The 26,099-nt window shown below is 47.9% G+C and overlaps 1 protein-coding gene across 3 annotated transcripts in view; it reads left to right on the top strand.

The window, feature by feature from the left end:
* GALNT18 (polypeptide N-acetylgalactosaminyltransferase 18) overlaps positions 1-26,099 on the top strand; it is a 339,637-nt gene that overhangs the window by 265,303 nt on the left and 48,235 nt on the right. For all 3 annotated transcript variants that reach the window (XM_038569049.1, XM_038569048.1, XM_038569046.1), the window contains 2 exons: positions 12,261-12,446; positions 20,573-20,710. In XM_038569049.1, the coding sequence (XP_038424977.1) occupies positions 12,261-12,446; positions 20,573-20,710 (324 nt within the window). The remainder of the gene's footprint in view (positions 1-12,260; positions 12,447-20,572; positions 20,711-26,099) is intronic.

Here is a 26,099-nt window from a genome sequence, read left to right as displayed (position 1 = left end):
TAAAAAGTAAACACAGCCCCTTCCCTCTTGGAGCTAATGGCATAATGGCACAGACAGCTGATAAAAGGGAACAAAGAATAAATATACAGTCACAAATTTCAGTAAGTGCTATATCAATCAACTCAGGCTGCCATAACAAAACACATAGATGAAGTGGCTGAAACAATGGAAATTTGTTTTTTGACAGTTCTGGAGGCTAGAAGTCTGAAATCGGGGTGCCGGCATGGTCCGATGCTAGTCAGACCTCTCTTCCTGGCTTGTGTACAACCACCTTTTCACTGTGTCCTTACAGGGTAGAGCTCTAGTGTCTCTTTTGTCTTCTTATGAGGACACTAGCTCTGTCTGGCCAGGGCTCCACCCTTATGGCGTCATTTAACTTAATCACCTCCTTAAAGGCTCTATTCCAGTATAATCACATGGGGGAGTTAGGGCTCCAACAAATGAATTTGGTGGAGGGGGGGACACAATTCAGTTCACGGCAAATGCCACAGCAGAAAACACGGAATGTAAGTTCCAGAAAGTCAGGGACTCTGTATGTTTTGCTCAATGACAAAATTCTCTCATACAACAGTGCCTAGCACATAGTAAGTGCTCAATAAATGATTGTTGACTTGAATTAAAGCAGAGAAGGGACATGATCTGACTTAGAGTTTTAGAAGGTGGATCGCAGAGCAAGAAGAGTTGAAGCAAAGGGACTTTTTAGGAGACTGTTGATAGAGTTGTCCACACATAGAAAATGGTGGCTCAGACCAGGCTGTTGACTCTGCAGATTGAGAGATGTGATTAAACTGAAGCTATACTTAGGCAGTAGAACTGAGTGCATTTGCTGATGTATTATTGGATGTGGAGGGGGAGGAAGAGGATGTAGTTATGGATGAATTACATAATTATTGATGTAGGCTTTAGGCTTTAGCTATTAGGTGGACGATGGGAAGACTAGGGGACAGATGGGGAGGCAGGGAAGGAAATTGAGAATGTGGTTTTGCACAAGGCAAGCTTGCGATGCCTGAGAGACACACAAGTGGAGGTGACATGTAGGCAGTTGGATATATAAATCTTGAGCTCAGAGGAATGTAGCTCATTTAATTCTCACAACTATTTTTGCAGTGTGTCATTTTTGTCTCCATTTCACAGACCAGGAAATTGAATGTTAGAAGGTGAAATGAATTGCCTAAAGTCACCAGTCCAGCAAATGAGAAATGTAGGCTTTGACACCAACACTGCTTAACCCCAGAGCCTGTGCTCTGAACCACAGGGACCTCCTGTCTCTCAAGAGGCACAGGTCTTAGATACATTTCCTACTCTACTTCTAAATTATCACCTGACCTTGAGCCTCACTTTGCTCACCTGGGAGATGATGGGAGGTAAATCTGTTTGGTCTCCTTCAGTTCTGTACTGCAAGCTGATCTCCTTTATAAATCCCATTTTTAATGTGAGTTTGCTGTAGGTACCTTTCAGAGATCAGACTCAGACTGACAATTCATTTTGATGCGTATGAAAAGGGCAAATCTCTAAGTGAAGACCCAGCGCACCAGCTTTTTAAATCTGAATTCCAATGGAGTAAGAGGAAAGCTGCTAGAACAAATACCATTTCTGAGGGAGAGAATATTCAGCATCTCAGATTCCTTTTTATCATCTGATTGGTAATCTTCAGGGCCCCACTGATCCAAATAAGGGGATGATGCTTGGGCCAGACACATAGACTCCTCGAATGTCTGTGCCCCAAGTCCACCAAACAGCCAAACTTTCCCACCTATGCCATCTCAGTGACACATACGTGACTGAGCCATGTGGCCCCTGATGTTCTGGGGGTGTTGGGGGGTAGTGATGACAGAGCGTATCCTTTCGTCCAGTGGTTTCCTGGTTGCTTTGCATTTCAGAAAGGATTCTCCTTACTTACCATGAGCTATAGTCTTCAGACATTGGTCCAAAGAGTCATTCCTTGGGCCAATGTCACCCTTTGGAGGGGGCACCTGATAGGGATCATCAATTTGAATTTGATTGGGACATGCTAATGAGCCATTCATATGTGTGGGATTTGTTTCTGATTAGATTAAGCTTCTGAGAGAGGAGAGAAACAGCCACTGATTAAAGACATAAAAAAGGAAACACTTTAAATGAGTAAGTGGTTCATCTTCATATAGCAAAGTATAAATTAAACATAGTCCAGGGGATCAGCTTTGAATAACAGCTGGATAGAGTGGGCTTTTCTGAATACGTCCACAAGGAGAAGATGCTCACGGCAATTCAAAGGGACTTAACCCACCAGAGAGGGCATTGAACACTCCGGAGTAAATGGATGGGCCAACTTATCTGATAAAAATGACTCTCGGGCTAGCAATGAGAAAGGTTTTATTTGGATTTTAGAAAATTGCTCCCCGAGTCCCTGTGACATTCAAGCTTATTATTATTCTCTAGCAGCATCAGTGATGGTAATGGGGCCAGAGATCTTAGCTCAAAACAAAGACTCGATTAGAGTAGACACCACACGTGTCAATGGGACCCTGATTTGGAACTTAGCTAATACTTCTCTCTCAGAGCATGGGACTTCTATAGTTTGGGTTCTATAGAAATGCCTAGACTGGATTTAGCCAGCCTTCCCAGCCTCATGCGTGAGAAGCTGTGAGGGTCAGCCCTGTCACGTTACCTGACCAAGGCCGGGGTGTGGCTGCAGCCCTGGACTCACCTGGCTCACTCCAGAATTAGAGGAGCAGCCACAGGGCTACTGCCTCGTCGTCTGGGGCACCCTGAGCTGTGCATGACCTCCAAGCCACAGCCTTATCCTCTTCCACTCTGCTGGCTTCTTTCTTTGTTTTCTGACCTCTGCTCTGGTTCTGAACATGAAGCAGACTCTCACCTACAGCCTGTTTTGCAACAGTCCTAACACCGCCTTCTCCTGGTGGCCCCACTCCCTGGGATCAAATCTATTTTCTGTAGATTTCCCAGCCTCTGTGGGGTCCAGACTCATCTGACCAGACTCATCACCTGGACTTGGGAAGTTGTCACCTTCTGAACAATCTTTCCCCATGCCTGGAACTTTCTGTTACAAAGTCCCAGTTGATGGACTAAATCCCTGATTATCGGTGCTGCAGAGCCCAAGCCTCTCTGGTCACTTCGCCCCTTTGACAGCTTGTATTAATCAAAGCTACACCAGTAGCCCCCAAGCCCCAGAGGCTTAACCCAGAACAAGTTTCTTTCCTGCTCACATTAGTCTCCTGCAGGGTGGGAGGCTGTCCTGGGCAGCTAGTCTCTTAGTGGTGACTTCCCTCAGGGGGTTCACCATCTTTGAACTTGGAGATCATCCTGCCTTAAGCATCCAGCAGTTGGGAGGGAGAGATGTAGAAGTGCTCATGGACTTCCCACACTGGATCCTTACCGACCTTGGTCCGGAAATGACCATTTCATTGGGCTGCTCACAGGATCCCTCCTGACTGTGAGGGAGGATGGGATATATAGAGGAGCAGACATTCGTGAGCAGTAGAAGTCTACTGCACCCTTGAGGACTATTCTCCCCCTGGCTCCACTTCACTAACCTCAATATGTTCAGGCCGGACTTCTTCCTTTTGGTCATGAATTCAACCTAGCTTGAGTGTGGGGCAATATTAACCAGGCCCACTGGCTGGTATGAAATCTGAGGTTACCATGAATAAACTCTACTTGGTTGAAACCATTAAAAGATGCCCGCTGTTCTCAATGACCACATGTTTGCAAAGCAGTCCTCATGAAATTTCCCATGACGAAGTGAACTCCCTGACCCCAGTCTTTATAGTCAGAGCCCTGGGGTCTGAGGAAAAGCAGAGTTCCCTGTATGTGATGGGTTAGTTTGCTGAGCCTGGAGCCATCCCTGCCCCTCGGTTTCCTGTAGGTAAGAAGCTGTTTCAGCAAATCTCAAGTCCCCGCAAAACAGCCTTTTAACTTTCTCTTCATGAAAAGCTTCCAGACATTCCAGCCCAGCTGGTCTCTTCTTGGAATTTCGCCAGACGAATCCTCCTGCTGCTTTCTGATAGTTATGAAGAATCCTTTTCAAACAGGGAAACTGCTTCAAGTGCTTCTTAGAGCTGACCCCCAAATCAGACCCCTTTAGGGACACCTTCCAAGAAAAAGCATCACTTTTTTTTCCCAAGCAGCAATTCTGTCCAGAGGACTCTTTGGCAATGTTTATTGCCAGAAGAGGGCTTGGAGAAACTATATCCCCAGGGAGTGCTTTTCTGTGGGGTCTGATGGAAGAAATAAGCATTGTCAGACTTTAAAAATGTTTTTTTTACACTTTAAAATAATGAAGTATCTACCCTTAGAAACCTGGAAAGACACCAAAGAAAGTATACTGGAGATAATTCAGCACTAAGGCCCAACTCTTGATTCCACATTCATGCAGTAAGTATTTATCAAGCACTGGTCATGTGCCAGGCCCTGTGGAGACACTAGAGATTCCTTCATGAGGGCAAGGTGCCCGTGGGTCTTCTCTTGAAGGCTGGTGTTGCAGACCTAGAAACAGGCTAAAGCCCCAGCCCCCTGAACACCAAGGAGTTACAGATTAAAGCTACGGCAAGAGTCAACTTCACATCCATTGGATTGGCAAGAATTAAAAAGCTGGACAATGCCAAATGTTGGCGAGATTGCGAAGCAACCTGAGAGCTCATCTGCACTGGTGGGAGCAGGGCTTGCTATACTCACTCTGGAAGAGTTTCTCTTTCCTGCGGAAAGTTGAATGTGTATACAACCTATGCCTCAGAAATTCCCCTGTGGTGTAAACACACACGGAGAGGTGCTTGCTCTTGGGCGCCAAGAGACATGCATAAGAATGTTCCAAGGAGTGCTCTTCATTATACTGGAAACAGCCAGGCTGTCGACCAACAAGAGGATGTATAAGTAAACTACTGTGTATTTATACAATGGAACACTATGGTGATGAAAATAAATGGACCAAGAAGCAAGCTGCAGAATGCAGACAATATGCTTTCATTTATATAACGTTCAAAAACAGGTAAAAACCAAATAGGTAGTGTAGGTTGATGGCAAGGAAATTAACAAAATTCAGGATAATGGGTTGCCTTTGGGAGTAAGGAAGAGCACACAGTTTTCTGAGTTACTGCTAATGTACTGTTTCTTAAGCAGGATGGTAGGTAAACAGTTGTTCCTTGTATTATGCGTCTTTAACTGTGCCTATGCACACAGCTACCCTAAGTGCTGTGCACGAGAAAGTATAGGTGATACAGCAACATGTGGCAGAGGCATTTAACCAAATTTAGGGCAGCCAGGAAAAGTAGGTAGGAATTACTAGACAAATAAATGTATTGCGAGGAAAGAATTCCAGAAAAGGGAATAGTATGGGTGCAGGGCAGAAATACCAAGAACAGGACTCCCAGGTCTGCCCCAGGAATTAAAGAGAAGTCGGTGTAACAGGATAGCAGAGGATGGCAGATGAAGCTGCAGCAAACAGGAGGGACCAGGTCTCAGAAGTCTTCCAAATCACGTTGAGGAACGTGACCTTTCTATGGAGACTGAAGTTTGCAAGTATAGGAATGAGATGAGTTTTGGAGCAAGGTTGGCTCCATGCTTTACATTGTCTCATCCTGGCTCCCCCTCTGCGCCATCACACCCTTAACTTCAGCTTGCTGGTGGCTTCTGGCATTTGTCACAGCTTTGCCCAGACTCGGTCCCTCTTCCCTTCTTCCTCCCGTGAGGACCAGGCCTAGGGTGAGGTGAGAGCAAGGTGCCCAGGGCACAGAATGGAAGGACACCCAGAGAAGGAGGGCCCTGCGCAGCCCTGGTCGGCGTCTTTGTTTGCCTGCATTTCTGACCCTACAATCATCCTGCAAATGAGTTCCTGGCCTTGTGCCAGCTATTCTCAGGCCTCGATCTCAACCTCCAGCCTCCTTGTCTTCCTTCCCCCAGCCTGCCTGCTTTGGCTTTCTACTCTGTCTCAGCATTTCACAGCCAAGTTAGGCGAGACAGTTACACATAAAAAGCTAATTAACAACATGAGCCAAGAAATACGGACCACATGAGTGGTACAAATCATGTGTTTCAGGAGTTTGGGGGAACTGGGCCAGGCTGGCTTTGGATGGATGGAGAGCAGGAAGGAGGCTTTCTAGACTAAAGGAATAGTGGGAACATTTTGGCAAGAGCAAAGAGATCATTAAAAGTCATGAGGAGATAAAAAGCTGGACAGGATTTGGGATCCTGTGGTCCATGGCTGTGAAGTACAAGGCTGAAATGCCACCACCCCTGAGCCCTTGCGTACAGTAAACATTATTAATAAATTGTGGCATGTTTTTCCATTGAGCCCGGAGAATCCTTCTCAACACAGTGCTTCAGAAGGACATTAATAAGTGAATGGATTTAACATGGAAGTATTATCTGCTATCCTTGACATAGACTGTGGAGTGATCACAAGTCTCGGAGTGGGAGAAATGGTCCAACTGTATCCTGTTTGCCTTGCCTCCAGTGTCTCCCTATTTTACAGCTTCCAATTTATGACTCTGCCAGTCGTGTCTCAAATACTTGGTGTCATTTGAGGTACTGGCAAGAAAGCGTAGAATCACAGAATGCAAGAAGTAGAAGGGATCTATCACGTCACTGAGTTCAGTTCCTCCATTTGGCAGTTAGGAGAAACCTGAGGCTGGGGAGGGAAACAGGCTTGTTTATGTAAGTGGCAAACAAACAGAACATAAACTCAGATCTTTTAGCCCTGACCTTGTACCAGCGGCTCCCAGTCCAGGAAAGGGAAAGGAACCTGACCTTTCCCGAGAACCCGTGACATGCCTGTCTTTGCTAGTGGGAGTTTTCTATAAAGCATCTCTTTTAAACCTGCCAGGGCATCATAATCCCCAATAAAAAGGCAATTGACATCCAAAGACAGGTTCAAGTCAAAGGCTAATGTGCAACGGAGGCAGGATTCAAACCCTCTCCATCAGCCCCCAAGACCTGCCTTTGCAGATGGTTCCCAGGCTTGGATGCTCCAAGCCTTTCTGCAAACAATAATAGGATTAGGACTGTCTGGGAAGGGCTGGCAGTGAGTGAGACTGTGCTCCACGCTGAGTAACTGTTGTTTACCATCTCCTTCCCGTTCTTAGTCACCTCTGGGGGAAGCCCAGCAGCTCCTCTGTGGGTGTATGCAAGCCCCGGCCAGGTTGAGGGCTTTCTCTACGGTGCATTCATGGCTTCACAAGATGAAGCCGCCTGCTTTCCACGACACTCATTTGACGACTTGCCAGGTTTTACAACGTTAATTTAAGCTCTGCAGCCAAAGTGACTCTCTTCAGTTACAGCAGCGTGCACTTAAATGTCAGAGCTTTGCTGAAAAACCGCTTGGGTTTGAAGGAAGTCATTGTGTTCAGTAAAATCTGGCCACATTTTATGTTTATGGCCTTGATTAGGGGATCCAGCTGAGCGAGTTAAAACTGCCTCTCCGTAGTCAGTGAAAGCCCAGGACTCAGATTGCTGGAATCACTCGTTGAAGTGACGGTTATTGTGAATGTATACCGAATGCTTTGTGCCGGTGTATGCAACATGATCCTTGTCTTCCTGGAGCTTCTAGTCTAAGCAGGAGCAGGGGAGAGACTTTGAGAGAGTAAGGACATTAAGTGGAAGTGTTGTGAATAAGTGTTGCGGGGAGAAAGCGTGGGGCGCTGTGAGTATTCCGAGGGAACCTAATGGGGGTGATCAGAGAAGGTAATATTTGAGCTGGGTAACAAGTTGGGGGGGAATTGTTCCAGAAGATGGAATAGCAGGTGCAAAGAAACAGGGATAGGGAAGAACTTGGTGTGGTCAAGAAATATATTTCCCCTCGCCCATCCAGAAGCCACAAGATCCAGCCTATATCCAGGAGTCCCCAGTGCCTCCCTTGTTGTAAGGAGCCAGGCTCACATGCAGCCTATGTATAAATCAGGCTCTACATCTTGTAGGTGCTTCCTGTGATCCCGTGACCTCATCTGCCTTCTTGTTTACCCTTGGCCTTCATTTCTCAGCTGTGTCTTTGGTGCCCACCTTCCCGACCCTCCCTCTGTTGGCACTCTCACCCCCTGGAACTTGCAAGGCTACGCCATCGCTGTCTCCCACATCTTTGCCGTCCATCCAGTGGCCCTGCTTCTCTGGTACAATCCTTCTTGTCTGTAGCCTCCTTCTGGTTTGGGTCTTTCTACCTCATGCCAGCTGTGAAGTGTCCCAGACACAGCTCCCCTCCCCCATGTCCTCATTCCCTACCCCACCCAAAACTCCATGGAAGTTTCATGATGTCATCTTCCACAAGGTCCAAATGCCAGTGATCTTCTTTCCTATCCTTTGTCTACCATCCACGAGAGGGTCTCTGAGATCACCTGTAGATAAGACTTTGAGAATCTGTGTGTGTCAAGTTATTGGTCAGCAGAGCTGCTCATCACCCAGGGATCAGAGAGCACGGGCTTCCTCTTATTTACATCAGCATCATTGGGCAGGGTCCTGAAGCAGTGGAATAAGCCTGCTGAATCCACTCCCTTCTGCTCCAATGCCCAGAGACTGCTAGGAACCCAAAGGTGGCCTTCAAGACAGCTGCCACCACCCTCTCCGTTGATGAGTTCCTTTGCACAGAAGGGAGGAGAGCGAGGATGACGTCTGGGTTAGCAAGTGCTCTGAGTCTCTAGGGAGGAGGCTGGTGCACCCTTCCACACTGGGCAGGGCACTCTGGAAGGCAGCCTGTCTCTTGGCTGGTGGGCTTCAACCAGATGTACAGATCCTCTGCACTTATATTTCTCCCGAAGGTGAATGTACAGGACAGCCAAATAGCAGTGATTATAAGGTTATTATAAAATAATAACGTGTGCAGGGGCTTCCTGAGCCCATAGCCCTATATGAGAATGACCTCTGTTACGCATGTTTCGTAGACAAGAGGTTAAGTGGCCCGAAGTGGCCCCTCAGCAGGCACACAGAGGCAACAGAATGGACTCAGGTATCTCACCTCTACCTCCTTGGTAGGGGCGGGACCGAAGCAGGCCCAGGGTTGAACACGAATCCACACATCATCCCCCTCTTCCACTGGAGAGTGGAATTTGAGAGTTGGGCAGAGAAGTAACCTGCCAAAGGTGGCACAGCAGCAGGTGGCAGAAGCAAAATATTTGAATTTAGCTCTCACTGGTTCCAAAGCTGTGCTATCAAATTCTATGTGGGCCAGCCCCACCTCTGCTGGAAACCCATGATCTGTCCTGGACACCATTTAGCCCATGTCCTAAGGAGACCCCGGGGCAGGGGTGGAGTATGTAAGTGTATGTGCAGAAGTCCAGGGTTGGGAGAACAAACCATGCTGGGCAAAGTGAAAAAATGTCAGCGTGGCTATGGCATAGAGTGCTTGGGAAGCAAGCCCTGGGCTGGGGGCGGTGGGCAGGCCTGGGCCCCAGGAGCCTCGGGACTGTGCTGGTAGGGTACAGGGGGGAGGTGGTCCACTTGACACCTTGGAAAGATCACTCTGGCTGCTGGGAGGAGAAGAGCCTGGAGGAGCCAGGAGGGAGGAGGGAGATCAGTTGTTTGGAGTCTGTTGCAGAGTCTAGATGAGACATGACAATGGTCTGGACAGGGGCGGTGGCCATAATGAAGGAAAACAGGAGTGGGTTTGAGACCCACCAGTGAGATCACACGGTTCCTTGTCCTGTGCACTCCAGGCGGATGGGAGGGGCAGCCGCCACCCTTCTGATCAGAACCTCGGCAGATGCGCCCACTCTAAGGTGAAATGGTGAACAGACTCTTTGAGAAACAGGTCTTGTAATAAAAGAGCTTTGTTATGAATCATGTTCTGTGTTGTGTTGCTGAAATATGCCAAGTAATAGCCTCCCTTCCAGTTGCAAAAGAATAATTACCCCGACTCTTTGTGTTGTCAATAACATATTCGGAATATTCACAGGCTCTCATTGCAAATCTGAGCAAAGTGAATGGGAAGTCAGCATGATCCCCAGCATGTATAGGTCATGGAAATGAAGCTACACAGCCTGAGGCCTTCCATGGCTTCCCCTCTTCCGTGAGCTTCACTGGGGATCAAACAGATCCTTTTGTCTTCAGTACCAGCTGTGTGGCCTTGGCCAAGGGACAGTCTTGAGTCTCAGTTTCCCCATTTGGAACTGGAGACGTTAACAACTGCCTCACAGGGTTATTCCGAAGAGCCTGCTGAACATAATTTGTATAGTAATGGCTGAGCTGATGGCATGTTTATTATGTGCCAGGCATTTTTCTAAGCACTCTGTGTATAATCACTTTAATCTCCTTGGTAACCTCATGAGAGAGGTGCTATTATAATCCCCATTTGACAGGAGGAAACTGAAACACAGTGAGATCGAGTGACTCACCCAAGGTCATGCAGCTAGTGTGAAACAGAGCCAGGATTTAAATCCAAGTAGTCTGGTTCCAAATCTTCTGCTCATAACCACCACACTGTGCCGCCTGCCCACATGCATAGTCCAGTACCTGGCACATGGGAGATACCCAGTGGGAGCGCTGGTTTCCCTTCCAGTGGTCCTAAATAATATACTAAATGCAAGATAAGCTCAGAAAGTAGAAAGGTGATCAGTTGCTTTCTAACTCTGACAGTCCCTAGAGACCAACCTACTGGTACAAAACAGGCAGAATAGAAAGCATTCTGTTCCTAACTCAGGGGTAATTAAGGGAAATTCAAAGGTGACCCTGGGGCAGCCCCGGTGGCTCAGCAGTTTAGTGCCACCTTCAGCGCAGGGCGTGATCCTGGAGTCCCAGGATCAAGTCCTGCGTCGGGCTCCCTGCATGGAGCCTGCTTCTCCCTCTGCCTGTGTCTCTGCCTCTCTCCCTCTCTCTCTCTGTGTGTTTCATGAAAAAATAAATAAAATCTTAAAAAAAAAAGGTGACCCTAGAGTCCACTTATCTTGATGAACACTGAGAAATGTATAGAATTGTTGAATCATTACATTATACACCTAAAACTAAGTATGTTAACTATACTTGAAGAAAAAAAGAAAGAAAGAAAAACAAAGTTGACCTCATCTTGGATGAAGACTTATGGTCATTGATGGATACCTGTTATAAGTGTGAACATTATGTACCAAACTGTCCAGCTGACAGTGCCTGACAGGCAGCCACTGCTGTCCACCAAGAGGGGATGACTGTTTTCCCTCAGAAGCCTCATTTATCAGCTCTGCTCAAGTATTTCAGATTCATCTCATGTTTATTAAGCATCAACCACTTATTGATTGAGCGATTAAATATCATCATCCATATATTTATTCAACAAGTACTTACAAAGTACCTATATGTCCCAGGCCTTGTGTCAGGTGCTAGAGATGAGAAGTGGGTGAGATCCTGGTTCTTCCATCTAGGAACACAGAGAGAGGAAAGGAGGGAGGCTCATAGTTAAGCAGGAAGTTGTGATACCAAGAGCTTTGAGGGCCAGAGAAGGGAGCAATTGGCTCTGCCCCAAGAATTTCACAAAGACCCTGCAACAGAGAGGTCATGTGACCAAAATCTTGAGAGATTATATTTTTTCATCTGGAGAAGGAGTGGCATTCTAAAATGACAAATAGGATAGGCAAAAACCTAAGGGTACAAAAGGATATGCACATTCCAGAACACTGAAAGTTCAGAGTGACTGGAATGATTGTGGCAAGACTTCTAAGACATTGTCCCTTGACACTCGGAATAGAAGATCATTTTTCCTTTAAATAAAATTGCACCTAGTTCAAGCTCTTAGTCACTGAGGTCAGAGAGAAGTTTCACAGGGTTCCCTTCTTTGTCTCTCCCCCTCTCTTGGGTTCTATCAGAACTCAAACCTGAGGACAGATGGACCTAGAGACGGACACCTGGCTCTCTCCCTCTGATGATCACTAACCTGTGTCCAGACCCCTGTGGTCCATTTAAGGATGCTATCTCTGCTGGGAGTCTCTGCTGCTTCCTCCATGTCAAGCGTGGCTGCAGAGACCTTTCTGAAAATTTTTGTTAACTTCTCCACCAGGAGCAAAGAGAACTCAGATCTTTGGTCACAAAACATTTAATCTCCTCTTTGCGGAGTGGAAAGAATAGAAAGAGAAGGTGCATTAATTCTTTGCTTGTAAATCCATAGCAACAAGAAACAAGACAAAATGACTCAATAATCTTCCCTCTATAGGAGTACAAATAGGATAGAGCTCACTGCCTTTGCAGACAGTGGTCTGAGGAGACAAGATGAAGAGAGCTGGAGTTGCCCATGCTCAGGTTGCATGGGCACCTGTGGTCTGGTTTAGTGGCTCAGAGTCGGGTCCAGGCACTGATGAGTGGCTCTGTGTCTTCTACAGGTATGGCAGTGTGGCGGCAGCGTGGAGGTCCTGCCATGCTCGCGGATTGCCCACATTGAGCGAGCCCACAAGCCCTACACCGAGGACCTCACGGCCCATGTCCGCAGGAATGCTCTCAGGGTGGCTGAAGTCTGGATGGATGAATTTAAAAGCCATGTCTACATGGCATGGAACATACCCCAAGAGGTAGGAAGCCCCTGTGGATGGGTTTTGGGGGCTTTTCTGGGGAAACAAACACAAAAACAAAAAATATGGGACTAAATCCTTCTTCCCATGGATGAACCAGAGTTTTGTTACCCATGCTAGAGTAGACTCTCAACTCCCTGACATACCACATGTGGAAGAAAAGAGGCATTAAGCCATGTCTTACCCCACCCACATCCCTGGACAGCATGCTTAATGGGAGACTTCTTCTCTCCTGACCTCAGTATCCTTATTTTATTTTATTTTATTTTATTTTATTTTATTTTATTTTATTTTATTTTATTTTATTTTATTTTATTTTATTTATTTTATGGTTTATTTATTTTAAAAGATTTTATTTATTTGAGAGAGAGAGAGAGTGAGTGAGCATGAACAGGGGGAGGGGCAGAGGGAAAGGGAGAGAGAACCCCAAGCAGACTCAAGGCTGAGTGCACAGCCCGATGTGGGCCCGATCCCATGACCCTGAGATCACAACCTGAACTGAAACCAAAAGTTGGACCCTTAACCGACTGAGCCACCCAGGTGCCCCATCAGTATCCTCATTTTATCTTTTTTTTTTTTTAAGATTTTATTTATTCATAGAGACAGAGAGAGAGAGAGAGGCAGAGACACAGGCAGAGGGAGAAGCAGGCATCATACAGAGAGCCTGACGCGGGACTCGATCCAGGGTCTCCAGGATCACGCCCTGGGCTGCAGGCGGTGCTAAACCGCTGCGCCACCGGGGCTGCCCAGTATCCTCATTTTAAATGAGAACATTGGGAAGCTCCTGGGTGGCTCAGTCAGTTGGGTGTCTGTCTTTGACTCAGGTCATGATCTCAGGGTCCTGGGATTGAGCCTCTCATGGAGCTCCACATTCAGCCGGGAGTCTGCTTCTCCCTTTCCCTCTGCTCCTCCCCCCATTCATGCTCACTCACTCTCTCTCTCTCAAATAAATAAAATCTTTTTAATAAATAATTAAGTGAGAATGTAAGAGGTGGCTCCAAGTTTACTTCATGTTCCCAGGTCCTCAGCTTCTCTGCTATACAAATATATCAGAATTCACAAAACGCCCCTTAATCTCCCTGTAGACTGGGATCAGGCTTCTCCATGGAACCTTTGAGCAGAGTGATAAGAAACACCCATATGCCTCTAGGATTTCTTGAACCACGTGCATGCGGAGGGGATACACTCTTACAGGGAATCTCAAGAGGAGAAGGGAAGTGTTCTGGACATTCATAGGCTGTTTCTGACCTTCACAGAATCTCACCGTGGCTTGCTACTGTCCTCTATCCTTCTTGTCACCGACACTTAAGAAGTGCCAGAAAAAAAGCATTGTTTCTCTAGTAGATTCGTTCAGCCTTGCCATGTGTCATATGGAAATGACCTTAGACCACTGAATTGGGAAAACCCAACAGATGCCAGCCGCGGGATCCCAACCTGCTTACCAGCCTGTCTGCCTGGAGATCGTTGCTTATGTTGCAGTGTCTGAGACAGCTGTTGACTGCATGACCTCCTTCTTTCCCCTTGGGAGTCCTTTAAAAAGCTTCAGTTCTTTCTTCCTAATAGGGACATGATTGATTTTTGCCTGAAGTTTCCATATGAAGGCCCTATTCCCTGATCTCTACACCTAGCTAATGCTGCTCTGGCTAAGTGATTGAGAAAATAGCCTGGGCCATGCGCAGGAGCTTTTGGGCAGCACCCCCATTACCACCACCATCATGGAGGAGGAGGCTTGGGTTAAGATGTAGACTCCGGAACCAGTGACATTTTAGCAGTAGAAAGAATGAGGAGCCGAGAAGTACCAGCCAGGGTGCAGGCAACTCTAATGAACCAGCCCCAGGATTGCATCCCTGACTGTGGGAGTGTTTCTAGGGAAACAGCAGTGCCTTCTGGTCCCATCTGTGGCTGTGGGCGTTGGATCACAGTATTCTGGGGAGCATGCTAAGTACCACTGTGGGTGTCCTTTGATAGCAAAATGTTAAGAACACATGGAAAGTCCCCCAGGAACTTAGCAGTAAAGCATCAGAGATCCCCAGTCCGTTCGCCAAGTCTTGTCCATATTCCTGGCCCCCTTCTTTCCAGACCTCAAAACTGCACACCTTTTAGACTACTCTCTCGCATTGTGGCTGCCAGATGTGGAAATGGACAGTAAATCCATTGAATGGCAGAGAACCAAGTGAAACAAGCAATTAGAAAATGATCAAACTTGGTGTATGTCTGTGACTCTGCAGGGGAGTGATTCAAACCCAATCAAATAGGTGGGAGGAGAAGGTGTGAACTCAAGAAAGGCAGAAGAGGGATGGGAGTGTCCAGAATAAAGTCTCAGGTGGAGAAGGAAGAGGTCAGTGTGTTTTCTCAAAATCTATTCCCTGACCCCCACTTTCCCCTGCTTTATGCAGATCTCCTCACTTACCTCTTCTCAGGCTTCTGGAAAGAGTCAACACCTTTTCCCCTCCATTCACTTCTCAAGCCACATCCTGGGATTGCACCAAAACTGCTGGTGACAAAGGATCCTAACTGCTTAATGGACATTTTAAAGTCTTCAACGGGATGACAGCTTTCCCTTGAAACTCTATACTCACTTGGCCCCATGACACCACACCCCAGCATATCCCCATCTCTCTCCGATTGCTCTTAATTCCCTTGTGGGTGACTCTCACCTCCCTCGGATGCTTAAGTTAAGCTCCCAGGGATCCATCCTTGGCCAGCCACTCTCATTGTACATCATCTCCCTGGTGGTCCCATCTGTCACTGGGCGCTTCTCCCACCTACCTGCTGATAACTTCCTAACTAAGATCTCCAGCCCTGACTTCTGCCTGAAGCGTCAGACCCACAGCCGCACATCCCCAGCTGCTCCCTCGGGCACTTTAGTCTCAGTCTGGCAAAACGGAGAACATCTTCCCCCCCCCAGAGCAGTTCCTGTTCTTCCTCCCCATCACAGTCTAGGATAGCACCGTCTGCCCAGATCTAGGAGCTTGAAACTGAGCATCTTTCCCCCAAACCCCATTGCCAGCCCATCACCGAGCTCTCCTGTCCGTGTCTCCCCCCTCACATCTGAGTGCAAGCCTTGTCCCTTCCTCTGCAGGAGCCTCTGACTAGTTTCCCAGGCTCAAGCTTATCCCCTTCAAATCTAGCCCCCATACTACCCAAAGTTATTTTAAAAAACCCCAAAAACTCACAGCGACCACGTCATTAAAGGATGCTTAAAATCTTTAAAGGACTCTCCGCAGGGCACAAAAGCAGGCAGAAAGCCGGGTGTTTGACACGCTTTCCCCTCTGCCTGCCTCCAGCCCGCCGCACCCACCCTGCTCTGGAGTCCGTGGGGGGAACGGACAGCGAGAGCCCCAGTCCATTCCACGCTTTCTTCCCTCCGTGTGTTGGCTCATTTTGTCCCCTCGGCTTGGAATTCCCTACCCGCTGCCTCTTCCCCAGTCTCCTCCCCGTTTCCCTCTGGCCTGTTAGACCCAGCACCAGTGACCCCTCCTCTAGGGAGTCAGCCTCAGTGGGAGAAAATGCCCCCTTTGCCCGCATGTCTCTATCATTGCATCACCACCCTGTAAAAGAATGTTCTGTTGTGTAAAAGTCTCTCTTTCTTTCTCTCTCCTTCTCTCTCCTTCTCTCTCTCTCTCTCTCTCTCTCTCTCTCTCATTAAACCATGGGCTCTCAAATCTGGCTGAACTTTAAAATCGCTTGTGCTCCAGCCCCAGAGATTATGACTTAATTGGTTTGGAAGGGGACCAGGAATCATCTTTTGGAAAGCTCTTCAGAGGCTCTAATGTCCATCCAGGGCTGGGAACCACTGCGTTAGACTCCAGGCTTTCTGGGGACAGATTGTACTCCTCATTTTTGTGTCACCAGGCCTCGCACAAGGCAGGGTACATAGTCAGAGCTCAGTGAAACCTCACTAATGCTTATTAACAAATGGATCTGCTGGCAGTGTATGTAATTCCTTTCTCCCTTGGTCAGTGGCTCCTAAAAGCACATCTGCAGGCCAACTGTATCAGAATCACTTAAAGAGCTTTTTAAAAAATACTGATTCTGGGTCCCATCCTGAAAGATTCTGATGAGTAGGTGTGGAGTGGTGCCAGCATCTGTTAAAAAAAAAAACAAAAACCCACAAACTTTCCAGGTGCTGGTTTGGGGCTGCCAAGTTTGAGTGATAGGAGTTGAGCTAATTCTGCTAGTCTTTCCAAATCCACCTTGAGTGTCACCTACTCCAGGAAGCCTTCTGTGACTGCTCACCATCCCGGGTGTCCCACACAATGAAAGGGACTAAGGGCTCCTTCCTCTTCTGCTTCCCTACGTCTTCACGCTGTTTACTTGTCTGGATCTTCCAGATTCTCCTTTCAGGCAAAGTCTGTATCTTCTTCCTATTTGTAGGCACGTATTTGTATGTTCTCTGTGCTTAGGACAATGCCTGACACCTCCTGAAGACCAGATGACAAAGAAAGAAGAGGGAGGAAGCGTGGTGCTCCGTGCCATCTATGTTTTCCCGGCTGCCCTTGATGTGGTGGTGTCCCAACACCTTGTGCTCAGCCACAAGCACATCCGTTACCTGTTTACCTCACCTTTGGTCTACAGCATCCCAGCTGTAGGTATAGAGCTGGACCCCTTCGACCCTGCCCTGTGGCTGCCCTGAGAATTATATAAGTTAGTGTATGTAAACACTTGATCAGTGCTCGGCGAATAGAAAAAGCACCAGATGAGTATTACCTCTTATTGTGGCCGGCCTTGCTTATGCCCTCTGCCTTCCCACCCCAGCTTTAAAATGCCCTTGCTGGGGATCCCTGGGTGGCTCAGCGGTTTGGCACCTGCCTTTGGCCCAGGGCATGATCCTGGAGTCCCAGGATTGAGTCCCGCGTCCGGCTCCCTGCATGGAGCCTACTTCTCCTCTGTGTCTCTGCCTCTCTCTCTCTATCTGTGTCTCTCATGAATAAATAAATAAAATCTTAAAAGAAATTAAAAAATAAAAAAATGAAATGCCCTTGCTGGGCCACCATCCTCCCTGGTTGCCTTCTCTGCTGAGTCCTCCCCAGGCTGTGTGCCCGCCAGAGCAGCTCTTTCACCTACTTCCTTACCATGTTCAGTCCTAAGCTTTTGGAAGGCCAGAAGAGCCTCCAGCTCTGGCATCCCTTCTACTTTAATTGGAAATCAGTTTGTTTATCAACAAACGGAAAGTTAGCCTGTACCAAAGCGTCGATATTTTCCTACACAGAACTCAGGAACTCTAGACCTACTCCTGCTTCTGGCCCAAAGACAGGCTGAGTGCCAGCGATGACTCACCATGGTGCATGGGTGATGGCCCTCCTTTGGGTTTGGCTACAAGAGACTGTGCGTGGCTGCACACACAGGCAGGAATACCAGACAGCTTTTTGTGTGGCTGAATATATTAAGTTTCCGAGGACTGCCATAACAAATTACTGCAAATTGAGTGGCTTTGAACAACAGAATTTTATTCTCTCACTGTTCTGGAGGCCAGAAAACCAAAATCAAGGTACTGGCAGTACTGTGCTTCCTCTGGAGGCTCTAGGGGACGATATTTCTTGCGTCTTCCAGCTTTTGGTGGCTCCTGGCATTCCTTGCTTTGTAAATGCATCACTCTAGTCTTGGCTTCTGTCTGTATGTCTCTCCATGTTCAAACGTCCCCCTCCCCTCTCTTATAAAGATAGTGGTCATTGCATTTAGTGCTCGTCTTAAATGCAGAATGATTTCATCTACAGATCTCTAATGAATTCTAATGAATTCAACTTATTTCCAAATAAGATCACATTCAGAGGTTCTGGGTAGACACGAATTTTGCAGGAGACACTATTCAACACACTCAGTATTTGGCAAAGGAGGAAGATATGTTTTGTTTTGTTTTTTAATAATAAGGGCCCTGGTGACCTTCTCTGAGCAAGTTGGCTTATTTTTCCATTTCTGCCCCCAATCTGAAAAGAGTTTGATGCAATTTACACTAAACACACAGTACAGATATACCAAACCATTAAAACAGAAAGGCAAAAGTCAACTAATAATCAGGAAGAAGAAAGGGGCATGAAATCCAGAAATATAAGCTGGCAAAACACTGATTCTTGAGTCTCCTAGAAGTTAAAGCAGATATGGACCTCTGTTGGATAGTTCTCCCACCTTCCATTAGGAGAGAGACAAACTTTCCCTTGATCCTAAGTGTAGAAAGTCTTCCCATGGGAACCCAGAATTTAAGAAAACATGGAAGACTTCCAGGGACTGGTTCTTCTGGTGGCCTCCCATAAAAGCTGAGACAAAGTGTTAATTTGTTTTCTTATAAAGGCAATTAGAACATGAAGGAGGAAGGCCTTCATGGGTCCTGGCAAATAGCTGTGTGCTGTAAGGATAAGGTGCAGAGAAGCTTAAGGGGCTAATACTTAACAGATCCCTTGAGGGGGGAGTGAGGGGAGTGAGTAGGTCACATTCATTGCCAATTGCTATGTTCAACACTTCATAAATATTTTCTCAATCTGGCCTCGTCCATATAGCCAGGCTCAGTGGTAGGTCAGGGGCACGGAGTTTAGTCGAACGTGTTTCCTGAATCTGGAAGAGAAAGGCCAAGTAGCAGTTGCTGGGAGGGCTCTGGGCAGGAGCCGAGGAGTAGGCAAATCATAGATGAGGTCATTAAGACGGACTCAGAAGGTAGGTCCTTGCTGACATTGTACCTTAGCAGTCTGAAACCTAAACCCTCAGGTCATAGCAGATTCAAATTTTTATATGACCTAAGTTCTGGTGGGCAAAAATAAATATATTGCTTCCGTATCTAACTTTGTTCCTGTTGAGCCCCCATGGTCTAATTCCAAATACTTTGTTCCAAATACTTTGTTCCAATCACATGCAGATATGTGGAGCAGCTATCTTTGCCATTTTTCTCAGACACTTCAAATGTAAATTCTATCCATTTCATTACCTTCCCAAGCCCACGAACTCGACCCCAGAGTTGACACTAGAACCAGGGGGCTCACACAGCCAGCGCACAAGCTGCAGTGTCAGTGGGAGAGAGCTGTACCTCCCTGGCCTCCTCTCTCTCCACTCTGGGATATTGTCTTATGAGATACCACAGGACCTCGCTGGTCCCCGGTTCCATGGTGTCATCCTCTGAGATTCACTGAGTCCCCATCTGATCTCCAGCTGCAGAGACTCCTCACCATCCTCTGCTGTGGCATCATCCCTTCCTTGGCTGATTCTGTACCCTGTTCAATGGCTGGTGTCCTGGCCCAGGGACTCAGCGTCCTCCCCTCTGCTCTGGGACCACCAGAAACATGAGGGCTAACTCAAGGACACATCCATGTCTCCATCACTACTCCTTGCCTGCTGTACCGTGATGGCTCAGGGGGCCACCTTTCTGATACCCCTGGGAAGTGAGAGACACAAGTACTCTCTACACAAAGGTCCCCAAGCTGAGAGAGAGTCTGTTTCTCCCACAAGAACTTGGTTCTTGGTTTTAGGAGGCAGAACAGCAGGCTCTTCCAGATGCATAGCATAGGTTAAAAGTGCAAACTCCAGACTCAGGTTAATGGGGTTTAAATCTCAGCTCCACATTTTATCAGCTGTAGGACTTTGGGCAAGAGGTCCCTGAACCTTTCTTTGTCTCATCTCGGCATCTGTAAAACAGTCCTAACCCTATAGGTTTAAACAGACCACTATGCATTAATGTAAACATACGTGCACGCCTACAGAACAGAACCTCGCACTTCACAAGTGTTCTACAAGCCTTTGCTGTTGCAATTATTAGGAATAGTGTTTGGATTAACATCAATCCATCTTCAACTCTCTCCTTTCCCTCTCTCTCTCTCCCCCCAAAGCTCAGAATCTCTTATGAGGTAGGAAAAAACCGTACACTGACTGTATGCTTCAGTTTCTTTCACCTACCCCTGGACCACAGCTTTTCTTTTCCTTTTTTTCTATTTATTTGCAATGGCCTTAGCTGACAGTACCCATCAGTGCTGACCCCATTTTTCAGTGTCCACATGGGGAGAGTCATGGGGTTAAGGGCATGCGGGGAAATGAATGAACTAAGTTCCCATGTCCTCCCTTCACTAAACAGTGTCTGGGAACCTTGGTGGGAAGAAGCTGCGCCCTAGTGGTGGCTGGATCTGTGCATTTGTGTCCCTGTGCAGGACTCGGGGATCGACATTGGGGACATCACGGCGAGGAAGGCTCTGAGAAAACAGCTGCAGTGCAAAACTTTCCGATGGTACCTGGTCAGTGTGTACCCAGAGATGAGGATGTACTCAGACATCATCGCCTATGGTGTGGTAAGAAGCGTCCCCTCGGGGCTTCACGCAGACACAGAGGGCATGGCCAGGCAGAGGGCTAGAGTTGGGGGAAAGGACTGAAGGAGCCTTTAGTCTCCTACATGAGACCTCTGGTAGACCAGCAGGACAAGGGGCAGCCTCCCATGTGGGACCTCTGGTAGACCAGCAGTTGGGACACAGCCTCCCATGTGGGACCTCTATAGACCAGGAGATGGGACACAGCCTCCCATGTGGGACCTCTGGTAGACCAGTGGACAGGACGCAGCCTCCCATGTGGGAACTCTGGTAGACCAGCAGATGGGACACAGACTCCCATGTGGGACCTCTGTAGACCAGAAGATAGGACACAGCCTCCCATGTGGGACCTCTGGTAGACCAGCAGACAAGGGGCAACCTCCTATGTGGGACCTCTGGTGGACCATCAGACGGGACACAGCCTCGCATGTGGGAACTCTGGTAGACCAGCAGATCGGACACAGCCTCCCACATGGGATCTCCGGTAGACCAGTGGACAGGGGGCAGCCTTTGGTGTCATAGCCAAACCTTTCTGTTCCCTTGTTCTAAAGTCTCTCCTTTAGAGTCTTAAGCAATTTAGCTCTAGCTTCAAACCTGCATGTTCTACTTATTAAAACAAAAACCTGCAGTTAGGGTAGCCTTGCAAGGTAACATAAAAAACACCCACTGTTCCCCAGAGTGAGTGCCAGAGTTCTAGCAACCAGCCCGCATGCTCCCCTGTCTAAGGGCTTACACTCTCCACTCATGCACACGGCCTCCAGGAAAGGAGTTCTGGAACGTAACCTTCCCTGGTTCACTGTATTTTGAGGGATGTTTCAGTCCCACCTGTTGGTTGGCACAGAGCAGTCACACCAATGGAGGGCAGAGCACAGGGTTTGGATCCAGAAAGACCCAGTACCAATCTTGGCCAAGCCACTTGTCAGTCAAGTGTCTTAACATCTATGGGCCGCTGTTTCTTCCTATGGGGCAAAATAATACTGTGCTCCTAGAGTAGAAAAAAGCCTAAGATACATAAATATCATATATCCTGACAATTTGCATGTTCTGTCTCAAGTTAAGATGCTTTGACTATGACAAACTACCATTCTCCCAATGATCTCAGGACCATTCAGCTCAAAGTATTTTCAATGATAGCTGATTGATTTTTTTGATATCTCATCTGGTTTTTGCTTCCTGAACACATAGAGCTTTTCTGCTGACAGTTATAAGCTCTCAAACCTACATAGAGGACCGCTGCCATGTTACACGAGGAAACAGAAAGGCAAAGTGACCTTCCCATGTTCACGTAGGTCATCGATGGAGAAACTGAGTCTAAAATATTGACTTCTGATATCACTCTGCTTCTTCCCTTTGGAGAGTATTCCCTCAGGCCTTTTGGATATCCCGGGATAAAACTTGAAGGAAGAACTGAGGCCTCTTCCTTGGATGAGCTGTGATCAGAACTGAGTTCAAGGCCTGCCTCAGCAGGAATGTATCACGCAGAGCATCTGCCTGGGAGGGGAAGAAGAACGCTTGCTGAAGATTGGCCTCCGTGTTCTCTGTGGGCCTCCCAACTTTAACATCTTGGATTCTCCAGAACACAGAGCCAGGATCCCAGGAATCCCCGTATCCCCCATCAGACCTCTGTTGTCTAGAAGGCCAACCTGTAGGAGGGGGTCATATTCTCCCACAAAAGTTTCTACGGCATGGTTGACACATCCTGAGGAAGTTACTCAGTGGCCCCTTCCGTCTTTACTTCTCAGGCTGGTGTAATTCGGGTGCCAGAAAACTTAGCTGGTGCCACCTGGCTATTACCTGAAACTCCATATGCTGTTGTCTGTGAAGTGCCCGTCAGTCCCATCTCCCTCCCCAGGGCCGTTCTGAGGACCAGCTGTTGCTGGTGCCCCCACACTCTGCCCATAGCAAGTTGTGAGTGATGCTTGGCCATGCTTGAACCCAATCCAGAGAGGATGGTTATGCTGCTGTGGCTCTGGAGAAACCAAGCCAGGGCCAGCTTCTAGATTCATGTTCTCACCAAGCTGTCGTTGTAGCTGAACAGTATCAGCCACAGTGGGAAAGCAACAGTGGAGGGGTGTGTGTGTGTGTGTGTGTGTGTGTGTGTGTGTGGCCATTGCAGTTCTGGGTTTTGATCAAAGGTATCCTTGTCTTCCTAGCAAAAGGGTCTCATCTTAATGACACGTACAGCAGGTTTACCATATGGCCCTTTTACTGCCACACCCAGAAACCTTTAGCTGATCAAATAGTAAGTGGCATATACAAGGTTGTGATGTGGATCTGTCTGAGTCCCTAGTTCAAGCTGTTTTTACTCCTATGTGCTGAGAAGTCATTCTCTCACCATCCCAAAGGACTGAGCCATGCAGCCATCCCTGGGGCTGGCGGAGGTCTCCGACCCCCCACGTGTTCATCTACCAGCTGCTGTTTGGGGCCCAGCCACCTCCCCTCCCTTCTGGCTCCTCCACAGGCAGGGCTTGGACAGAGCAGAGCCACGCTTGCTTGTCAAGGAGTGTAATGAACTCTTAATGGGGGCAATAGGGTGAAGATGGGCAAAGCAGGCTTAGCCGCAAGAGCAAGAGGATTTGCTGAGGCTGAGTCATTCTTCCTGGTGATTATTTTTATTCTGAAATGCAGAGACCAGATGTCCTCTCAGGGGTAGAGTTTCTTTTTACTTTTTCCGTTCTGACTTATGCCAAACTACATTGCTCAGGTCAAATAACCTCCTGGGACTCTCAGTGGGGCCGGGGTCAAGTCTATAACCTAGCCCATTAATCCACTAATAGGTCCCATTAATGACACCTGCGGGCAGAAGGGCCTGTGGGCCCCATTGTGTGGGCATGGGTTTCCCCTGGATCATTGAGCCCCATGGGGGTCTTTGGATTAATCCCAGCTCTAGTGCTGACAGCAGAGTTGGAGCAGCATCTAGAAACAGACATGCCCGGCTTCTGAATGTTAGCTTTGCCATTCACTCCCTGTGTAATCCCGACAATTTACAAAACCTTAAAAGCTACAGTCATACCATCTCATGGGCATTTTTCAGTCTCAGGATTGTCCCCATCTGGATGATGGGAAGAACTTGTCACTTGCCCACTTGCCAGTGTCATTCATCTGGGAATGCCATTCCTTTGTTCACTATCTTCATTCATTCCTTCCACGTGTATATTGACTGTCTGCCATGTGCTGGGCTGGCCCATGTCAGAGACCATGAGAAAGACCAAGACCTGGCCTGGTCAGACAAGGGAGAGAGACAGGCACATGGAGAAGTGCCAGGAACACGCACACTAAGTGCAGCAACAATTTAAATGGAGGTGCTGGTGGAGCACAGGGCCATGGCCTTCCACCCACACTTGAGTCAGGAAAGACTTGCAGAATGACAGAGAAGCTGAAGACCAAAGGAAGAGAGGGGTTTAACCAGACTAAGAGAAAGCATAAGTAGAGGCAATATGGGGAGGGGTCCGTGCCACAGGAGCGGCATCACAGCCAGGGAAGTGAGGCAGACCTACTTGCTATGCCACGGCTCCTAATCCTTAAGAGAGAATATTGCCAACCTGGCTGGGTTCTGCTGAGCATGAGATGGGGTGACCCGTGGAAAGCGCTGAGCACAGTAGCTGGCACACAGATGCAGCTCTAACAGCAGGTTTCCCTTAGTGGCTGTCTGCAGGGTTACAGCGGTCATGAGAATAGCTAACAATTACTGCACATTTGCCATTTGCCAGGCCCTGTACTCCGTACCTGCGGGTGTTGTTGCACTTACTCCTTCTAACAATCCTCTGAGGTGGGGGCACCAGTCCTATCCCTATTTAAGAGAAAAGAAAACAGACAAGAAGGAGTTGTGTTCTCTGTCCAAGACCACACAGCTGGAGCCAGGATCCCATCCCAGCCTGTGTGTCCCCACAGCACCCACAGACCACCTGCTTCATGGGGAAGGGATGACACAGAGCCGGGAGGCCTTTATCAAAAGGTACCACCTAAGTCCTCACCCAGAGGATGGCTTTGAAAACCTAGGAGAAAGCCAAGTCTGACACCTGCGCTCTCTGGACCTTTCTCCCTGTGACAGCAGCTCGAGGGTCTCACTAATGGATTACAGTCCTCAGCTTCATAGAGGGTGTTTACATGTGCTCCCTCACAAAGGCAAACCGAGTAGTTGTTTTATAGAAGAGCATGTTCTGCATAGATGTTTCTGGGGCTCTGCCTAGGGTTTATATTTCTTCAGGATCTCCAAACTGCAAGTTTGGGATTGAGACGCCTTCACCGCAGTAGAGGAGAGGAAGTTCAGGAGAAAAGAACTGGACTCTGTTCCTTGCTCCCTGTCAAGAACAGGGTATACATAGAGCACACATGTGCCTCTGGCTGTTCCATTTCGTACCCCTTAATTGGGTTCACTGCATTCCTGCCACAAGTCATCAGGACCGTGGAATATCAGGCACTGTCAGTCTTTGTCTGGCCTCCTTGGATAGATGACCCACCTGTGGTCCATTGCCCTGGTCTTCCCTGAATTCCAATATCCATTTCCTGGTCAAAACAGAGTTTTGCTGCTCACACGAGCTATATAAGCAAACTCAAGGTAAGGTGGGTAGTGATGCCACAAACTCTCCTATGGGCACAGGAACTGAAGTACAGCTGGACAGGGGCACTAGAGCTGGGAAGCCATAAAGCCATAGCAGGGGCACATTGTCTCTAGTCCTGTCTCAGGCTTCATATGTTCCTGGCCACAGCTGGATTTCTCTGCCAACACATGGCCCAGCAGATCCTCCATACCCAATCTAAATGGCCTCACAATTCTAGTGGCCACCACCCACTGACCCCTGACTCTCTCACCGAGAGTTCTAGCACAGAAGAGGATGATGAGACAGTTACATTCCAGAAAGAGAAGGATGGAGGAGAGAGAGAGAAAGAAAGAATTCTTAACTCATCCTAAACTGCCTGTTGGTGTCCACTGTGGTCTACTCAGCTGTGGCTGGTGACCAGGGCCATGTGAGCTATGTGCTGTCCTTTCCAGAGACTGGGAGTGGGCTTATTCCAGAAAGGGACACTGAAGATTGGCTTTCTTACCTGACATGGTAAGGCATTGGTTCTGTTGATTGCTATGTGCCTGTAGGTGAGGCTAAGAGATCCTTCTCTCTTTACCTACTGCCTTGGCCCCCTCCTCTCTTATTCACCTGCCACTCTGGAGAATCTTCATCATCTGGGCACCCCTGGGGCCAGGCTAGCCACTGCTGGATCTGCAGGAGGCAGAGAGGACCTGGTCCCAGAGGACATCTCAGGCTGGAAAGCAGCTAATCTGTTGCCCACTTCACCCAACCTTCCAGAGCAAAGACTTTTATCCAGGGATTATTAAAAGCCTTTGTGCCACCTCTGTGGAAACAGAGAGAGTGAAAAC

This window comes from Canis lupus, chromosome 21, assembly GCF_011100685.1.
Source record: "Canis lupus familiaris isolate Mischka breed German Shepherd chromosome 21, alternate assembly UU_Cfam_GSD_1.0, whole genome shotgun sequence".
In the NCBI taxonomy this organism is placed as follows: domain Eukaryota; kingdom Metazoa; phylum Chordata; class Mammalia; order Carnivora; family Canidae; genus Canis; species Canis lupus.
Note: the sequence above shows the minus strand (reverse complement) of the source record. Positions and strands in the feature narration are given on the sequence as shown.